At 38.8% G+C, this 20,122-nt stretch overlaps 1 protein-coding gene across 1 annotated transcript in view; it reads left to right on the forward strand.

Annotated features, from left to right (window-relative positions):
* Nucleotides 1–20,122, forward strand: part of ADGB (androglobin) — a 209,573-nt gene that overhangs the window by 37,737 nt on the left and 151,714 nt on the right. The window contains 3 exon segments of the mRNA XM_065401716.1: nt 6,432–6,503; nt 8,833–9,042; nt 19,714–19,853. Of these exon segments, the coding sequence (XP_065257788.1) occupies nt 6,432–6,503; nt 8,833–9,042; nt 19,714–19,853 (422 nt within the window).

Below are 20,122 nucleotides of genomic sequence, written 5' to 3' on the forward strand. Positions count from 1 at the left end.
CCGGGACCATACGCTGCCAGGCTTTGTCATGCAATGATATCAGATTACTTGCTACTAGCATGGCATGGTCAAGTGTCCTACAATGGAGGACGGAATAAGGCTGCACTGCCCAGAAACCTTCTGCAAAGGCTTTTGGAGTACCTCCAGGAGAGCTTCATGGAGATGTCCCTGGAGGATTTCCGCTCCATCCCCAGAGGGTACTTCAGTCAGGCTGAGAAAAAGATCCTGGCTGTTGGGGAGAACGGAGTGCTGTGTGCTCTCCGCAAGCTCGTCCTCCTCCTCCTCCTCCTCCTCCTCCTCTTCCCCGTCCGCAGAATCCTCAGGTGTGGCGGCTGAGATTACCCCCGCCTCAGAATCTACGGTCAGAGGTGGGGTAGTGGTGGCGGCCCCCCCTAGAATTGCATGCAGCTCAGCGTAGAAGCAGCATGTCTGCGGCTCTGACCCGGAGCGACCGTTTGCCTCCTTTGTTTTCTGATAGGCTTGTCTGAGCTCCTTGACTTTCACGCGGCACTGCTCTGAGTCCCTATTGTGGCATCTCTCCATCATGCCTTTGGAGATTTTTTCAAAAGTTTTGGCATTTCGTCTTTTCGAACGAAGTTCTGCTAGCACTGAATCCTCTCCCCATATAGCGATCAGATCCAGTACCTCCCGTACGGTCCATGCTGGTGCACGTTGTCGATTATTGGCCTGCATGGTTACCTGTGCTGATGAGCTCTCTGTGGTCACCTGTGCTCTCCTGTGCTGGGCAAACAGGAAATGAAATTCAAATGTTCGCGGGGCTTTTCCTGTCTACCTGGCCAGTGCATCCGAGTTCAGATTGCTGTCCAGAGCGGTCACAATGGTGCACTGTGGGATAGCTCCCGGAGGCCAATACCATCGAATTGTGGCCACACTAACCCTAATTCGAAATGATAATATCGATTTCGGCGCTACTCCGCTCGTCGGGGAGGAGTACAGAAATCGATTTTAAGAGCCCTTTATTTCGAAAGAAATGGCTTCATTGTGTGGACGGGTGCAGGGTTAATTTGATTTAACGCTGCTAAATTCGAATTAAACTCATAGTGTAGACCAGGCCCTAGACTTGTCAGCTGCAGACATTCTGGAGACAGGTATCTCAAAGTCTGCATGAGGTGCCTCCACCAGACAATAAACAGAGAATGGCTTATGAGACAGATGAAACATGTTAGAACTTAATCATAGGACTGGAAGGGACCTTGAGAGGTCATCTAGTCCAGTCCCCTGCACTCGTGGCAGGACTAAGTATTATCTAGACCATTCCTGACAGGAGTTTGTCCAACCTGCTCTTAAAAGTCTACAATGATGGAGATTCCACAACCTCCCTAGGCAATTTATTCCAGTGCTTAACCACCTTGACTGTTAGGAAGTTTTTCCTAATGTCCAACCTAAACATCCCTTGCTGCAATTTAAGCCCATTGCTTCTTGTCCTATCCTCAGAGGTTAAGAATAACAATTCTTCCTCCTCCTCCTTGTAACAACCTTTTATGTACTTGAAAACGGTTATTGTGTCCCCTCTCAGTCTTCTCTTCTCCAGACTAAACAAAACCAATTTTTTCAATCTTCCCTCATAGGTCATGTTTTCTAGACCTTTAATCATTTTTGTTGCTCTTCTCTGGATTTTCTCCAATTTGTCCACATCTTTCCTGAAATGTGGTACCCAGAACTGGACTTAATACTCCAGGTGAGGCCTAATCAGCACGGAGTAGAGTAGAAGAATTACTTCTCGTGCCTTGCTTACAACACTCTCTTGCTAATACATCCCAGAATGATGTTTGCTTTTTTTTGCAACAGTGTTACATTGTTGACTCTCATTTAGCTTGTGGTCCACTATGACCCTCAGATCCCTTTCCACAGTACTCCTTTCTAGGGAGTCATTTCCCGTTTTGTATGTGTGCAACTGATTGTTCCTTCCTAAATGGAGTACTTTGCAATTGTCCTTATTGAATTTCATCCTATTTACTTCAGACCATTTCTCCAGTTCGTCCAGATCATTTGGAATTTTAATCCTATCCTTCAAAGCACTTGCAACCCCTCCCAGCTTGGTAAACTTTATAAGTGTACTCTCTATGCCATTATCTAAATCATTGCTGAAGATATTGAACGGAACCGGACCCAGAACTGATTTTTGAGGTACCCCACTTATGCCCTTCCAGCATGACTGTGAAGCACTGATAACTACTCTCTGGGAATGGTTTTCCAACCAGTTATGCACCCGCCTTATAGTAGCTCCATCTAGGTATTTCCCTCATTTGTGTATGAGAAGGTCATGCGAGACCATATCAAAAGCTTTACTATATACCACATCTACTGCTTCCCCCCCATCCCCAAGGCTTGTTACCCTTTCAAAGAAAGCTATCAGGTTGGTTTGACATGATTTGTTCTTGACAAATCCATGCTGACTGTTACTTATCACTTTATTATCATGTAGATGTTTGCAAATTGATTGCTTAATTATTTGCTTCATTATCTTTCCAGGTACAGAAGTTAAGCTGACTGGTTGGTAATTCCCCGGGTTGTCCTTATTTCCCTTTTTATAGATTAGCACTATATTTTCCCTTTTCCAGTCTTCTGGAATCTCTCCTATATTCCATGACTTCCTGTATTGCATGTTCCCACCAGGGTACTAATGTTCACATGCTACCAGACAACATAAAGGTGGTTTCTTTTTATTTAGCAAGCCTTAGGGAACCCAAGTCAGAGCATCATACCCACGTGACCATAAAAAAATTGAAAGTTACATTTGAGGAAGAAATGCAGCCTTTCAGTCTAGCAAAGTCTCAGGACAAAGAATTGTCTCAGGACAACTGGTGCACAGGGGCAAAGTCATGAAGAGAAGAACCTCCCTGTTTCAGGTGCTGTCCAGCTGTGTCACCAGTGAGCAGAAAGGGTTAACTGAATAAATAGAACTACTTGCCTGCTCTTGTAAATTCACAAAACTCCAATTTTTTTCCCTGCAGGTCTCCGTATGTTAAACTTTCATATGCCTTCTTGATTCTCTGCCACAGTGTGTTGCCTTCTTCCTTTTAAGAATGCCAAAAGGTTTTGGGAAAGTATCAGTGGGTCCAGAGGGCCTGATCCGGATTCTCCCACATGTGCTGTTCAGATTGTGGTTTTACTTGAGCAGAACATTGAAGTAGAAATCTGCCATGCAGATCTGAAGATTATGAATGTACCCATGATATAATATCATCCTTGGTCTCCCACTTCAGACATCCCACTTCTTTGAACTGCCTACATAACATGTCCGTATCTTTGACAGTATTTGGCTGGCTAATATCCAGTAATGTTTTTTATTTGTGCACAACTCCTTTATTTAATTTTCAGCTGCTTTTAAATAGAAACCAAAACAAGAAATGAATAATCTGCTTGCCATGTCACAGGTGAAGTGCTCTTCAACTCTGAAAATCTGTTGCTGCTGTTTAAATTTAAAACTATCCTCTTCCCTTTTTATTCCATTTGAAATCTGAAGGTTCTTAAAGCACTTTGCCTGCCTGCCTCTCTAGCTTTTCATTCTTGTCAGTTTTCCTTGTGTCAGCTTGTCAGTTTCATTTTTTATTAAATATGCAGTAAGTGTGTTTCAAGTTTAAATTTTTAATGGGAGGGTGGGGGTGGAAATTCACAAGAGCAAAAGATTGCATGATAAATGCTGCCAAAATATAATAAAGTGAGTTGTGATAGCTAAAGGACTGGGGCAAAGGATATGGCAGCCAGAAACAGATAAAGCTATATGTATATAAAATCCTTCAACTATAACATCCGTCTTCAGAGCCCGATGAATAAAGCATTTAATTTGTTTAGTATTTGATCAACTCTTCTTGTTTTGGTTTTAATCTCCTTAATTTAGTGCCAAGTTGCTAAAAATATTATAAACGCTATAGATATTAATAAAATGATCATAAACACCAAGTGATTGAAAAACAGTTAAAATGATGTAGTTAGTGTTAAATGTGGCAGAAACAGAAAAGGATATGGTGAACAAGTATATGTAAAGTAGTAAGAAAAGATTCAAGCAGCTGATCAGAAATAAAAGTGGTTTTGTTTGTTTCCAAAGACTTCCACTGCAAGCCTTCTGTTATTGTCAGATTGCCCTAAAATAAACAAACAAACATTCTGGTTGTAAGCACGGGCAATAGCACCCCTTTTTTTTTTTTAAACTAACTTTCCTGTTAGTGTCCTGGTGAAGTCTACATTCATATCAGGTCATTTTTAGCCTAGATTGCATATGTTTCTCATTGGAGCATTAAAGATAGAAGTCAGAATTGAGTTACTGATTATTTTTTAAAAATATAGTTATGTTTGGCTTGAACTCTTGTTAACATAATCTGACACACACTGTTTGGAGAAAGCACATTAGTGAAGAGACACCCTTTGAAAAAAATGCAGTTGTCTTATGATACAGTGTGAGTTGTCAATAAATGGAGATGAAACAGCTGCTGAAATAGAATGTGTTTCTTCAAATGATTCTTGAGAACTCTGTGGGATGGAAGTAGTAAGGAACATGCTACACACTGTTTAACTCATTCTTAGGAAACTTTAAAATATTTGCATAGCTGATAGAAAATGAAGAGCCAGGCCTCAAATGGGAAGGAACAAATGTTTGTCTATCTTAGAACTATCCACTAATCCAGGGATCGGCAACCTTTGGCACGCGGCCCGCCAGGGTAAGCCCCCTGGCGGGCCGGGCCAATTTGTTTACCTGCCGCGTCCGCAGGTTTGGCTGATTGCAGCTCCCACTGGCCGCAGTTCTCCACTCCAGGCCAATGGGGGCTGCGGGAAGTGGTGCGGGCCGAGGGATGTGCTGGCTGTGGGAAGCGGCGGCCAGCACATCCCTCGGCCCATGCTGCTTCCCGCAGCCCTTGTTGGCCTGGAGCGGCGAACCGCGGCGAGTGGGAGCTGCGATCGGCCGAACCTGCGGAAGCAGCAGGTAAACTGGCCCGGCCCGCCAGGGCTTACCCTGGTGGGCCGCGTGCCAAAAGTTGCCGATCCCTGCACTAATCTTTCACTATAGAAAAATATTCTTCGTATTGCAACAATGACATTAACACAAATCTCTTGTCACTTGCTATACACTGCAGTAAATTTTTTGAAGTCATATAGTAAAGCATCTAATAAAAATCTCATTTCATCAAGTGATTACTAGTAATCAATTTAATGATGCTCGAATATGTAAAAACACAATAAACTACAAGAAAGCAAATCATTTTTCATAAATTTTCTCAGAGGAGACATTGGTTCTAGACTAATTGTCATTAAAACAGCATTCACCATATACTGGACAGATGCTGTACAAAACTGGTATTTTTTGTTAATTGCAATGTTGTTAAGTTTAGAGGGATACCACCAGTATCTCAAGTTAATTAGATATTGAGTCATCTTGTGGATCTTAGTATTGTTATAGAAAACAATAAGTGTAATCATTTGTAAATCATATTGCTCTGAGAGGATATTTTGACAATGGATAAATTATAAAATGAATAGAGATCAAAATGACAGTCTGTTTGTTAAGCAGATCATCAGCATGTATTATACTTTAATGGTGACTCAGGCCCAGATGTCTGTATCTTTGTAAACTATTGTGTTACATTTATACAAATAAATTCCCTTTGAATACTGTACCAAAATTCAGTGACTTTATTGGAAACAGGAGTGGTCCTGAAGATTTGTTTTTGTTTTTAAAAACAAAATTACAAACAACAAATACCTTAGAGCCAAATGATTCAAAATGCTTTTTAGTATGTTGAATGGAAAATAACTATGTTGTACCATCTTTTTAATAAAATACCTTGAGTGAATCTGATAATCATAAAAGTGAGAGACTTGCTAGACCCAGGTATGATCTAAACAGTCTTCTCCTTGCAGGTCTGTCAGCGCATTTCCATCCTATTTTTCAGCATCTGTATTGAATTATATTCTACTGTATTTCTTTCACAGACATCCATTTCCATTTGTGCTGAATGAGGCAGTTTCTTTCATGACATGGTTATTTTGTCTGTCATAAAAGAACTAAAAACCACTAAGCCCTAAACTGAACCCCTAAATTTCATTTTCGGTTGTCCTTAAAGTTGTATTTGAATGTTGTGCAGTGAAAGGAGCAAATCTGTTATCGTTAATGTTTGTCCATTGAGACACAGAAAACTTTTGCTAATTATCATTTGTTAACTAAGTTCCCAATACAACTTAACAATGATTAATTAAATTTTGAACACCTTCTGTGTTTTGAAGATACTCTTTCCCCCTCCCCCCCCTTAAGAAATATTGAAGCAGTCAGGGAATTTGCAAGTCTGGCAGCCTTTTAGCTGATGACTGGCATTTCTAGCATTTGTACAATATTGTGCTCATATAATTTTCGTGGACCTTTATTCTTTTCAGTGAATATAGCTACAGGCTTTCAACTAAAACCTCTTCTCTTTCAGGTTCCTGTAGTAGTGAAAAATGAAAACTGGTTTGACCTTTTTTCAGCAAATGAACACTTACTTGGTAGTGAGGTATGTAGTAAATGTGATAGCTCATGTCATAGTAAGGACTGATCTCTCAACATTAGTGGTATAAATAGACCATCAACAGGAGAAATTAAGTATAGTAAATCCTGTCAGTGGGGTGGGGGGGAAATGATAGACAGTCTCATATCAGGATCAAACAGGTTTAATAATGAAGGATTATCATTCTTAGAAACTGAACAAATAAATACAGAGACAGTGAAAGGCTGACCAACAGAAATCAATTTTTTAAAGTAACAGTGCAGGTTATGAATAAGATTTGTTAATACTTGCATGGAAAATTAATGTATATTAATACTAAAAGGAAACTATTATTTACAAAAGGAAGTAAAGATCCTTAACTTTAGGGTAAGTTCACCCCCACAAAAGAAGTATGGAATCTAAAACTGCTGAAAAATCTTTTATCATTTTGGTTTACAATATTCATTATATAGAAAAGAGGCCAAGTGTAGGAATGCATTTAGGTACTGGTTAGTATGAGCCTTCCAAGTCTGTGTGTCAAACTATAAATGTAAGGAAAGGACATGCTCTTTAAAGAGTAGAGTATAGCAACATGATGATTTTGGAAAATATTTAGATGTTTTAAAATGAGTTAAATTTTTTTACATTATAATAAGTATAAACAATATCCATTACAGGAACAAATATTATTTTTCATATTTTATTGCTAACATTGTGTGGGAGGTGGAGGAGAATGGGAATGAATCTCTTAAAATGTCTGATTTCAAAATAAATTACACGTCTTTCATTTTTTCTTTGGTAAAACAGGGCAAAATACAAATACTGAGGCTTCAAATATAGAAGAAGCTCTGTGGCTTAATGGCTCTTATATCAAGGCCTGTTGTTTGAAGCACAGTTTGAAATAAGTATATGGGGTGAATTGGTGGTTTCAGATCCTAGCAAACAGTTATTCATGTTACAAAATTACCATACATTATCTGGGACGCCTCACTTCCTTAAAAAGAACACAGAGGTGAATCATCAGGGAAAACTGCCAAACAATAATCTCTCCTTTTATAAAGGGATGATAGTGTTATATTTCTATTTTCAGAGAACAGCTAAGGATTTTGGATTTTGATTAGAGATGGGTCTGAACTGTAGCATAAGATCCAAATACTCCTGAACTTGCAGCTTTGAAATTTGGATCCAAATATTAACTTTTTCAGAGTTAGGGTGCTTGATTGTTAGAAGACAATGCTTGAGCTGTGAAGTTGGAACTGGAACTGGACCATGGGATTTTGGTTGATCTTCTCTCTAATTGGGATTAGGGATGTGGGAACCCCAAACCAAAAGCTACTAACTTTAAATTGGCTAACACAAAGGATTGAAATATTAATAAAAATGGAAGAATGTACATATTAAATAATTTAAATTTTACATATTTCATTTATTACTTTGCACATTGATCAACATCTCTTTAGGGCAAGGAAACTGTCTTATAAAAGAGCCAACTTTAATATATGGATATTCCTGTAGAACTGCTTATATACTATATTTGAGTAAAATAAATAAAAAAAGAGGGTTTAGCTTCCCAAGTCACTTAACCAGTTAAACACATAAAAATAGACATATGTCTTGCATAATAAGGAAAAACTTCCTTACCACTAAAGGTCAAGTGTATACTTTTGATAATTAGTGCACTATATAATCCATTACCTGCTCATCAATCAGTCAGAATCCAGATTTCCAAAAAGTTCTCAGGCCACTTCTCCTATGATTAGTGCCAGTTCTTGTAGCTCTCATTGTTGGTGAATCATGTTTGATTAGTGAAAAGTATATTGATTATAGAAATGTTCTTTTCTTTAAAAAATAAAAAATTCAGCAAATACTAAATGTTAAAAATGTGACTGCACTATAATTAATGCATCCTGTTAGGCATGATATGTACAAAGTAAGAGTAGTGTCTTGTTTACAGGCTTATCATTAGACCCTGCCAGCTTCACTTGGCAGGTCTCCCACCCATACCATTCATGAAACAACACTATTGTGGCATGAGATGTGCTATTGATGGCATGCGTTAATTAATACAATGTCTATTAGCAGATCCCATTTTCATAAAGCTTTGTAGATATCTACATACAGCTAAATGTCACATATTATGGATAACTTTTAAGGAATATTTGTGCTGATAAAAGCAAATCTTCCAATAAATTAATTTTAATGCACTCTTCTGTGAGACTTGCTTTCCAGTTAGCATTTGGAATTGTTTTGCATTTTTTGACTAATATAATTTAACTTCATTTGATTTTTTTTCCTAAAATGTGCAATGTGAAAAACTGAAAACTTTTATTTAAAAAAAAAAATTCTGTGATTTCAGCTGATGAGATGGATAATAAGTGAAATTTGTGCAGTCTGGAGGATATATAATGTGAACGTTTTAACTAATGAGGGTAAAACCAATACAAATGAAACACCTATATTCTCTTGGAAGCCATGGGAGCATATATATGCCTTATGCAAGGCTATTAAGGGACACATGCCACTGTATAATAGCTATGGAAAATATGTTGTGAAACTTTACTGGATGGTAAGTGACTGCTTTCAGTTATATAAAATGTTATATCTGTGTGCTTATGCCATTAATATGAATATATTGTACTATCTTTAATTATCAGGATAAATATTTTGCTTTTTTGAAAAAAAAAAGTTTTGTAGTGGTAAAATTGTTAAATTATCAATATGAAAATTAATATTTCTTGTTATATTTGTACAATTTAAGAGTTATGAAATCCTAGATCATTAGCCAGATGTGCAGTAATCATTTAGAAACACACTACCTAGAGTATTTTCTTGCTTGCTAAGAAATTATATTTATCTAGGCACTACTGAAAAATAAATATGTGCAGTTTGTGGATACAGTAGAGAAGAAGTGTGTAGCTAATGTTGCATCTGTTTAAAGGGCTTTTCATATGCTTAAAACTTTGCAACCCTTTTTGCTTTCAAACTGAAATTTTCAGATTTACTCAAACTCACTACTACAAAAAGAGTGGTAAAAATGTATTTTTTTACATTATTGTTTAAGTTATCCATTTTGAACAGCACTAGTACCTCAGCAGTTTGGAGTAGAACCTTGAAATTGGCAAAACCTACTTTGACAGGCTTTAATTCCTATGTTGCAGCTGTACCTTCTGGTGGTGTGGGTGAAACTTTTATTTTGATTTTGCTGAGTTATTTGAGGTTTTTTTTTCAAAATTGATTTAACACATGTACACTTTTTTTAAAAAAATCTGAGAACAGTTTGGAGATCCATTGTGTTAACAAAAAACAGAAACCTCCACACAACATCTTAGTATAACACATAGGTACATGAACAAAGTAAGTGGAAATTCTCATTCAGCACAAGAAGTGGTAACTGTAGTTTTAAAGGAAGTATTTAAATCTATGAGACATTGTGCAAACATGTCCTGCTCTTGTGGTATGAATGGTTTAATATTGAGATTCAATGCAAATTTGCAATAGATTCAGACTAAACTAGACCAAACCCCTGGTGTATTAGGATTAAGTACAAGGTTTTTCTCTAAGATGTCTAAGAAGCTCAATTTATTGTCTTTAAACAGCTGTTGGGACTATTTTCAACTTTACTACGGCTGGATGAAAGTTAAAATCCCAAACTTGCGTATTAGATTTCAATAGATGTATCACTAAAATTGAAGATAATCAGGCAAAGGAGTAAGGAAGGAAAAAATAAGCAAGTAACATTTCAAATGAATCATAGAAATGTTAATTTTCAAAATACTGAGAAAGAGCTAGGCCACGTGGGGGGGGAAGGTGGAGTACACAATAGGTATGGAAGTCGCTAGAAGAAACCAAGGCAAAAGAAGTGAGTTTTGGGGAGGAATTAGATCGAGAGAATGACGATGCTTGGCCTGGTACAAGACTGATATCACTTCAGGTGCTGGGACAATGGAAAACAAAGTAGGAAGTCATGCGTGTGAGGAAAAGATACAAGGACCAACAAACCATGAGAAGTGGGGAAAGGAGTGGAGCAATGGGAAGTAAGTTGTAGATGGGGCAGATTTAGGAAGAGCGTTAAAAGTGAGGATGAGGCTCTTGAACTTTATTTGGAAAGAGACGGAGCCAAAAAATGGACTCTGACCATGTCACAACACTTATAAAGCAACAGGAAAGGAAGACCGTTTTAGCTGCTGAATGTGGGAAAGACGCGGTAAAGGAGGAGGCTACGGAATTCTTGGGGAGAGGGGAGAACTGTGATGTGAACCAGTGTGTGTTAGCAGGGAAAATGAAAAGGAAGAAACAGATTTTAGAAATTTTAGAGAGAAAGGGCAAGATCCGAGTATTAAAAAAGGAAGAAAAAGAAGAGTCAATAACTCCAAGATTCTGAGTTTGAGTTATGGGTAGGGTGATGGGGAGAGGACTTGAGAAGAAAGATTAGAAGTTTTAATTTAAGAAAACAGTGGGATATCCATGGGGAGAGATGAATAAGACTGAACGAGATAAAAATCCAGACAAAGGTGGGTGTCAGAGTCATTAGATCAGAGATGATCAGATGACTTATTTATAATGCAGTTGCACCTGGTGGAGACCCCAGTCAGGGATTCTGTGCCCCACTTACTAGGCACTACACACAGACAATGAAGAGACAATTCATGTCTGAAAAGGCTGTGAGTATATGTTGTGAGACAATGAGAGCAGAGGACATCAACTAAAGTCAAGTGCAGTGAGAGAAAGGAGACCAAGAACAAATCTTTGGTTAACACAAACAGAGTAAGAGAAGAAAAAAAATGATCTGCCAAAAGGGAGAGGTCAGCAAGTTAAGAGGAGAAATGGGAAAAAACACAGTGATGGAAGCCCAAGAAAGAGACTTTCAAGGAGTAGTTGGTCAACACTAGGAATGCAGAAGACGGATCAAGAAAATGTGTCCGGAGAAGAGGCTCTTAGATTTGGCAAGGAAAAGATTGCTAGTGACTCTTGCAAGCAGAGTTTTAGTACAGTATATAGGACTGAGGCAGATCAAGGAGGGAGCTGAAGGAGAGGAAGTAAAGGCCCAGGGAATAGACCACCCACTGAGCTTAAAGTTAAAAGGGAGGGTGGAAGTGAGAGGGGGAGGGGGAAACGGCGAGAGGAAAGAAAGTACTGTATGATCAAGCGAATGTTTCTTTAGGATGTGTGAAATAACAGTATTCATCAATGCAGAGAAAAAAGCTAAAGGGAAGAGAGCAATTAACAATAAAGAGAGAGGGGAAGAGGCAGAGAACAAGGCAGGTTAGGATCCAAGAGATAATTGGATTGAGTTGAATTCAAACAAAGTTGGGTCTTTTGTTAGTTGTGATTGTTAATGCTTCTCTGCTGGAGGACAGGAACAAACTTCCATCTAATAGGTGCTTGTTAGGCCCTTCCTTATGCAATCATTTCTTTATGCTGGTAATATGTCTGGATTGAGAAATGTTATGCTATTAAAGCTTTCAACATGTAAAACAACCCAGTTTCATTGCAAAAGCTCCCAACTTCCAAGCTTATTTATATTTTAATACCTTTCCTGCCTCATCTTCTTAACAAATCTTTACCTAACTGGCCCTATTGCAGTAGCCCTCCATCCTGCACAGATCTGCAGGCGCCTGCTCGTAGCATTTCTCATTTTATTGGATAAAGTGCCCAACTATTAGAGCTTGGCACTTCATTGAACTAGCATCTTATGGTACAAGGCTCCTTTTGCTTCTTGCAAATTCTTTAACTTATTAGGCCACTGTTTCTCCCCCATCGCTGCACAGCCCACAGATGAAACGCCAGAGGCGATGCTGTCCTCTTCCCAGTGAGGGGAGAGGGGGATTGAGGTGGACTAGATAGAAAATTGGGGGAGGGAGATGGGGCTGCGCTATACATCTTGTGGGGACACACATTTATTTTTTAACAATATGCACTTAAGTGTGCATTTTATCTGTTCTCCTCAAAAGGAGAATAAAAAATATATACAGCCAGATTGGTTTTAAATTTCATCTATGGCAGCTCACTGGTGCAACATTTATTCACAGAAAATCAATAGGAAAAATATGTAAGCCAAAAAATAAAACAATTATACTAATAATATTAACAAATAACAATAAATGCAAACATCTGAAAAAAAGTATTGGTTAAATAATACTAATGGCTAATTACTTTAAATCAGAGAATGTACTGTATTATATTTTAAAATTATCCATTTGCACACGCAAAGAAAATGAAACACCACCACACACACTATTTAAAGCAAAATAAATAACTGACCAAACCTTTTTTTCCCTAGCTGATTGAGGACATATTTCCATTCCAGTCAAATAAAAACCCAGTCAAATACAATCTGAAAATTCAAAAATATTTTAAAGCTGGGTTTGTTTGGGGGCAGGGGGTGGTAGAGATCACTCTGTTGTTCACCCTTGTGAGCCACAGTCTTTGTTAAAGTAACAAAGTAAATTAGGCTCTTAAAGTAAAAAAAGCAATTAGGCTCTTAACTAAACCAATGGCCAATTAATGCAAAAAAAAAAAAAAGCACATAATAAATAAAGCACTGCTAATAAAGCAAAAAACCAGAAGCTGACAGGCATCAAAAATCAGAATGTAAATACAAGTAATTTCTTAAACATACAATATGGTTGCTTGCAGCCGGTAAGAGCCGCCTGGGCAGGGGGTCTTGTCTCTGGGGCTGGTAGAGCCCTTGGGGAGCAACTTCCACAAGAGGCATGGCCCGGAGCCCAGGCTAGAGCGGGTCAATCTGGGTCACTGTGGGGAGCCCCGGACCTTCACGTGCACTGGGCAGCGTTCCCCAGTGGGCAGGAACATGAGTTCGGAGTTGCTCTCAAACACCCCGACTCCCCGCCTGTGCTTACTTCTGAGCTGTTGCTGACGGTGGCACTGCTTTCAGAACTGGGCACCCAGCCAGCAGCCGCTGCTCTCCAGCCGCCCAGCTCTGACGGCAGGGCTGCTTCCAGCAACAGCACAGAAGTAAGTGTGGCAATGCCATACTATGCCACCCTTACTTCTGCATAACATTTGACCTTTGCACTGGGAGGGGTGGCAACTGGGGGACTAAGGCAAACGTTGGGGTGACTGTAGCCTCTGCAAGTCCCCGCACACAGCCCTGCACACCTTTTCCATATCTCAAAAGCAGGCAAAATATTGTCCTCAGAAACAGGGACAGCAGAATGGTGGAACACTACAGCAGCCAAAGAAAAAGAGGAAAATATAAAGCAATTTGTGTGGCTGCATAATCTTATGGAGGTGCTAATTACCCTGAATTTAAGTCTTTAGGACAGGGATCCTCAATCTTCTCTCATCTTTAACTTCTGAAAACCACCTCCATTTTCCTTTTGTGATACCATATCTCAGACCCCTTACATGCATTTCATAATCCTGTGTACGTTCCACCCCACGCAGAGCCCCCTTACAAACACTGCTTTCTGCTCTCTGATTCAGATCAGTAATTTTTTTTTCAGTTGGTCTGCAAGATTAGCCATTTACTCCCGTCTTCAGTCCATGATAAATGTATCTTTTTGCCTTGCAGTCCTTGTGCTAACACTGTAGCACAAAAGGGAACACATCTCTGCTTACATATCTCTCATAAAGCGATGTTCGTGTAGAGAAGTTGAACGAGCCTTCCAATGTACGTTGTGTTGCTTAGCAACTACGTGACTCAAGGTTCTTTCAAAAATCTCTACAGATAAAAATAAAAATTACCCAAATTCTTCCATAACCCTTGCAAAATCACTCATCTCAGCTCAGTGTTAAACTGTTGCTTTAGTGGTCATGTTGTCTAAATTTACTGTACAGAAAGGTAAGAAGGAAGGGTTGTACTCTCTTATCCCTCGCCTGTTAAAATATTTATAATCACTGATTCTTGGAATGAGCACAAATGCAAACAAAGGTGAGGGGAGCTTTTAAATATTAGCACCCATGCACATATGCTGCACCATTGTGTTTTGGTGCACCCTTTTTTAAGTAATAGAAAACAAAATCCTATGCATGTTCATTCTGTTTTTAAATATCCCCAATGTTGTTTAATATTAGGAAATTCAAATTAGGAAAAGCGCACATTCCTCCATTCAGTATAGGCCCCAAGTGAAGTTTTAAAATTGAATTCTGTTCAGATTGGATTAACTCAGAAATATCTTGATAGATTTTTAGGAATCTTTCCAAAGAGATTTGCTTGTAGGATCAGTCTGAACATATGATAGCCCCTCAAAAGGTAATTTTAAAAGAAATGTATGAGAAACTAAAATAGGATTAAACAATGAGAGTGTCAGTTCATTCATAACCATAGTTGCTACCTTGACAAAATATAATATACAGCTGGATTGTATCTTTACGATTTGCCTTGTGTAAGAGATGGTGCATAGCTGAGCTTCCCAAGGAGTAGATGAGGGAACAAATTGCAACTCTTCACTGTGAGAGTCATAATTTATGCCCTGGCGCTCTCCTTGCTCCATTGGGATAGTAATCTGCTATTGATTGATGCTGATAGTTCCATTTGCCAGGTTGTTTGGGGATGCAGAGGTGGGAAAGAGGGGAGCCAAGTCTTCTCTCCATCCACTTGCTTTGGAGGTGAATTAGCAGATTTGTGGAGGGCGCCCTCTCCCCGGCACTGTGATTTGTAATGCTAATGGCCCATACAAGGGAGACAGGAGTTGCCTTCCACCTCTTGAGTCAGTTGCAGGAGTTCAGAGAACATGATCTTACGCCTATAATCTTGGGTTGAGGGTGCTGTCTGTAGTGTATGAATGATGCTGGGGGCTCTCTGGGGAACAATAGCATGTAATAATAAACAACAGTATTGTAACACATCTGCACAGTTAAAGTTGCATAGGCTTCTTTAACTGTCATTTCCTGAGTTATGTGTGTTCTAATCAGCCTAATTTCTATTCTCCCTTCACTGAAGTTCCCTTTTCCTTGCTTCCTCTGCTGGCTCTACCAACTCTTTCAGTAGTTCAGGAAAGGTGGGGGACCTCATGGGAGGGAGAAAGAAGGGGACATGCAAAGGAGAAGGGAAAGTGATAAACATCAAGAGTGGGAGGTGAGAAGGGAAATTGAGAGAGGGGAAGAATAAAGGGAGAGGGAGAGAAAGTTCACAGATGGGAGGATAAAGAGGGAATGGGCTTTTACGCTAGGCTGGTTTCAGTGAGACATCATATTGTCTCTTAAGGAGACTGGTATCTCACCAGAATCACCATGTGGTTAAACCCTTCCTCTTTGTTCTACTTGATATACCACATCCAGTCTCTTCAGCAATAACTGTAATAAGCGATCACATTCTGGCACCTCCACCCTGTATTGTTGCAGTAGAACTCCTATCCCCATTCTGCTGTCCTGGGTCCCAGTTCTCCACAATTAGAAGTCATATTCTACAGGGAAAGAATTGGGACCAACTGGTGCAAAGTCTAGGTAGGAGTTCTGTGGGGGTCTCATATTCATTTCTCATAGGGCTGCCTCTTAAATCTTAAGACCTGGCATGGAGTGTACTTGTTCAACATAATTGCAAAATAGTAGAGCCATTAGCTTGATTTTTCTCCTGCACATTCATTCAGCTCATTTCTGCCAGTAATGTCCTCCCTCTTCTCCACCAAATAAAATTCTGACCCCCAAAACAGTATTACCCTGAACTGAACTCGCTGCTTCATTTCTGCTCTCTAGCTCATAAGGATTTCTATTTCTGAATTTGAACTCTTACTTTTAGTCCTTAGGAATTACTTCCCCTCTGTCTCCAGTCCCCCTCTCTCACAATGTACATTTTAAAATAATATATACTTAGGCTTTTAAAAGGGGCTATTGTCAATGCATGATAATTACAATATGGATTTGAAGATTTACTAACTGTATGAAATCAAAAAATCAGTCAAGGGGAAAAAGTCAAATAACATCTGAAAGGAAAAGAAGAATGTCACACTGCAGTGAATGTTATTTAACTGTTAAAGTATGATTAGTAAGAAATGCACTCTTAAGAATTACTTACACAGAGTTACTGCATCCTTAGCTATGGAGAAAAATGAGTAGACAAACATTCCTTTTTCTTTGCCCATTAACTTGTACTGCTTGCTTTATGAAACATTTGGTTGAACTGCTACATGAGAGAGGAAACAAAGCTATGTCGTATCTCGTTGTTTGAGCAATTAAAGGTCTGCCATTCAATAACTTTTTTGGTTTTCAAAAATGCACTTGAGAAATTTAAAAATCAGTTATGGCCATTAGCAAATATTCTTGGCCTTTAGAAATATCTATGTATATGATAATGCCTTCATTTACTTATCATATGGTTTAAACTCTCTTTTTAGATTCTTGTCTTCTAAAATCTTAAGAATTGGTGGAAGCACCAATTACATAGCAATAAGAACCGTCAGCCTGAATCCATGTTGTACCTACTACATTTAAAGAATTTATCAAACTAAACTAAAGCATACAGAGTATAGCCAATTTAAAAAAATACAAAAATCATTATGTAAATTCATTTAACACTACCACCTCTTAATAATGTAGTATCACTACTCATGTTTTTTACTTAAAAATTAGTTTAAGTAAAGGAGAGCATTTGTCTTTCCTTGGTGTGGTGAATTTGTTTCCCTCATTGTGAAGTGCAGAGCTTTCTCCAGCTTCTGATAACCCAGTGGATTTGAATATCTTGAAAATAGCCTCAAAGCTTTTATTAATTTAGGTACAAAGTACTTGTGGGGCAGGTTCTTCTCCTTCATGGAAACCTTCTAAGGAACTCTCTCCCCTGAGGATGTATGCTGGAGACCATCAGAGGCTGTCTTTTAGACCTGGCCACTCAAAAGCCAATATGGCCATTTTTGCTTCCTTTTGTCACTGGTCCTTTTGGATTTTTTGCCTCTTTTGTTGACTGTGTTTATTTTGCCTCACCGACTTTCTAGTTTAATTTGTATTTTTTATTATTCTTAACCTCAGCTCTTTTGTTTATCGTTAATGGGGCCAAAAGGCTGGCCTGTGCTCAGGGCCGGCTCTACCATTTTGCCGGCGAAGCAAAAAAAAAAAAAAAAGCCGCCTGGACTGTGCTGCCCCAAGAATGGATGGAATGCTGCCCCTTAGCATGTGCCGCCCCAGGCACGTGCTTCCTCCGCTGGTGCCTGGAGCCGGTCCTGCCTGTGCTAGCCCTTACAAGCCCCCTCTAACTAATCACAGCAGCATCCCAGATACTATACTCTGAGGGTTCAGCAGCTTTTTCATAGGGTAGATAACATTTTAATAGAGACACCCTTATTGACTATTTCCCTTTCCTATTTGATCATGCAATATTACTGTGGAAATTGTCAGTTACTTACATGGAAAAGCAACTAGCGTTTAGTGTTTTTTGTTTTGTTTTTTTGTTTTAAAAACAGACAGTTAAGTGCTCTTTTGCTCTTCATCTCTTGCACAATTTGTTTTGTTCCTGTCTCCTGCCCTGCTCCTCTGTCCATGCATCTTTGTTGCCAGCTCCCCTTCTTGTCCATTGCTTTTTATATGATTCTATGCTGCCTTTTCTTCTTTTCGTTCTGTAGATGCTTTCCTTGGTTCCCTTGCTTGGTTCCTTTCTCCCCTGGAATTTCCTCTGCTACTGGTGGTTAACCCTTTTCAGAGGGCAACTTTTGTTTCCTCTCTCCCTCTTATGCAGCAGAGAAACCAAAGCTGGCTTCTGCGCATTCTCTCCATCAAGTTATACAGGTCCATAGAGCCTCTCTTTGCTAGAAACGAAAGGGCAGCAGCATGTGACAAGCCAGCATGTGCTCTGCAAATATCAGTGATCCATGGACCGTAGTTTGGGAACCCCTGCAGTTTTATCAGATGGGTCCTTGAAAAAATAAGATTTCAAATAAACATTTTCTGGGCTCTCTATCGTATCCCATTTTCTCAGGGATTCTGGAGAAGGCACTAGAGGGATAAGGTCAAGGTGTCCTAAAAGAAAATAAACTGTACCAGTAGATGCAGATTACATGGTTCACCCAGCAACCCAAACCCCAGTAAAACAACCATAGGTAAGGGATGTAGGTTGGTAGCAATACATATTTTGTGAAATGTTGATGGTAGAATTTTGCATGCTCCTATATGTATTTTTGCCATGTTTTGTTAATTTTGGGGGGTTATGCCTTTGTATATGTTTTTTGCAATGGTGAGTCTAATGTGTTTTCATTGTTGCCGTGTTAATATTGAGTTTGGTAATTTTTAAGTCCACTTTACAATCCATGAACACAAAAGGATTATGAAAAGGGGGAAATTAATTACTATTTCAGTTTGAGACACAAGTGAGTGTTTTGAAACTGAAATGTGCCTTATTTTTAGGAGTTTTGATTACAAAACCATGAAGGGTTTAAATTTTCATTCATAACACTAAATTAAAACTGAGGTTTTGTAAATAATTCAGATACCACTGTGAGTGCATTATAAATACTTATAGAGGGTCAATAGAACTACACCATCATTTCTCCTCTCTATATCTTACATGATTTAGCCCTAATCCTTAGTTTTAGGCACATTAGTAGTCCCATTTAAGACAATGGGATTATTCATATGCATAAAGTCAAGCATGAGCCTAAGTGTTTGCAGGATTGGGGCCTTAAAGAGGCATTTGGCATATGTTTCCAAGAACTCTGTGATAGCAATTGAAAATATGCCATACATTTAACACTGCACATAAATCTGGAAAATAATTGCAGTTAGATTTCTGTGTGAAATAAAATAGTCAAACAGTAAAGCGGTAGTAATATGGATGATCTGAAAACAGATTCCATGAATCTCTCACATTCTCTGAACAATTTTCTTTGCATAGTGCAGAATACCAACAATATTTCAAAATCTATCATGGCGTGTCCTAAATGTTAAAATATAAACACAGGCACACAAATATACATGTTTAAAATTCTTGCCTGCTTTTTGCATGTTTTGCAGGTGGTGTACAGAGTGCCAAATTAGAGCCTTATCCAAATCATTTGGAATAAATAGTAGGTTAAGATTTAACATGGCATTAGTAGAGCTCCGTGAGAGTAACAGAATTGGAAATAAGCTCTATCAAATTAGCAAGGAACTTCAGTATCTGGCATGCTGAGTGTACCTACTAGGGTTTTTAATTGCAATCTGCGTTACTTTCCCTATTCATTAAAATCATCAGTAATATAAATCAAGCTACAGTAGGAGTGGGTTCTTGGAGAACACCTAGATTTCCTACATTGAATCTGTTTCTTATTTCCATTACACAGTTTTAATGTTTCTTTTTTTTCCTCATTCATAGGGATGCTGGCGAAAGATCATTGTGGATGATACTATGCCTTTCAACGAAGAGAATAATTTGTTGCTTCCAGCTACAACCCGTCAAACTGAACTTTGGCCACTGTTGCTGGCCAAAGCAATAATTAAGCTGGCGAACACTGAGTATGTTTAGTGAGCTCTCTATCAGTTTGTTCTATAAAATTAGATGGAATTAATAAGCAACAAAATTATAATACACATGGTGAATGTTTGTTGCAAATTATTGTAATGGTAAATGTGGTTTTTGAGCTCTGATGTGAAAGCTGACACAGTAAATCTGTGTAGTAAGTTTTCTCAGCGGCTGTAGCAGACACAGCTCTGTGTGTGTGTGTGTGTGTGTGTGTGTGTGTGTGTACACTCTGAAAGTTTCATAAGGAAATTAATCCAGGAAA

Source organism: Emys orbicularis, chromosome 3 (genome assembly GCF_028017835.1).
Source record: "Emys orbicularis isolate rEmyOrb1 chromosome 3, rEmyOrb1.hap1, whole genome shotgun sequence".
Taxonomy (NCBI): Eukaryota; Metazoa; Chordata; order Testudines; family Emydidae; genus Emys; species Emys orbicularis.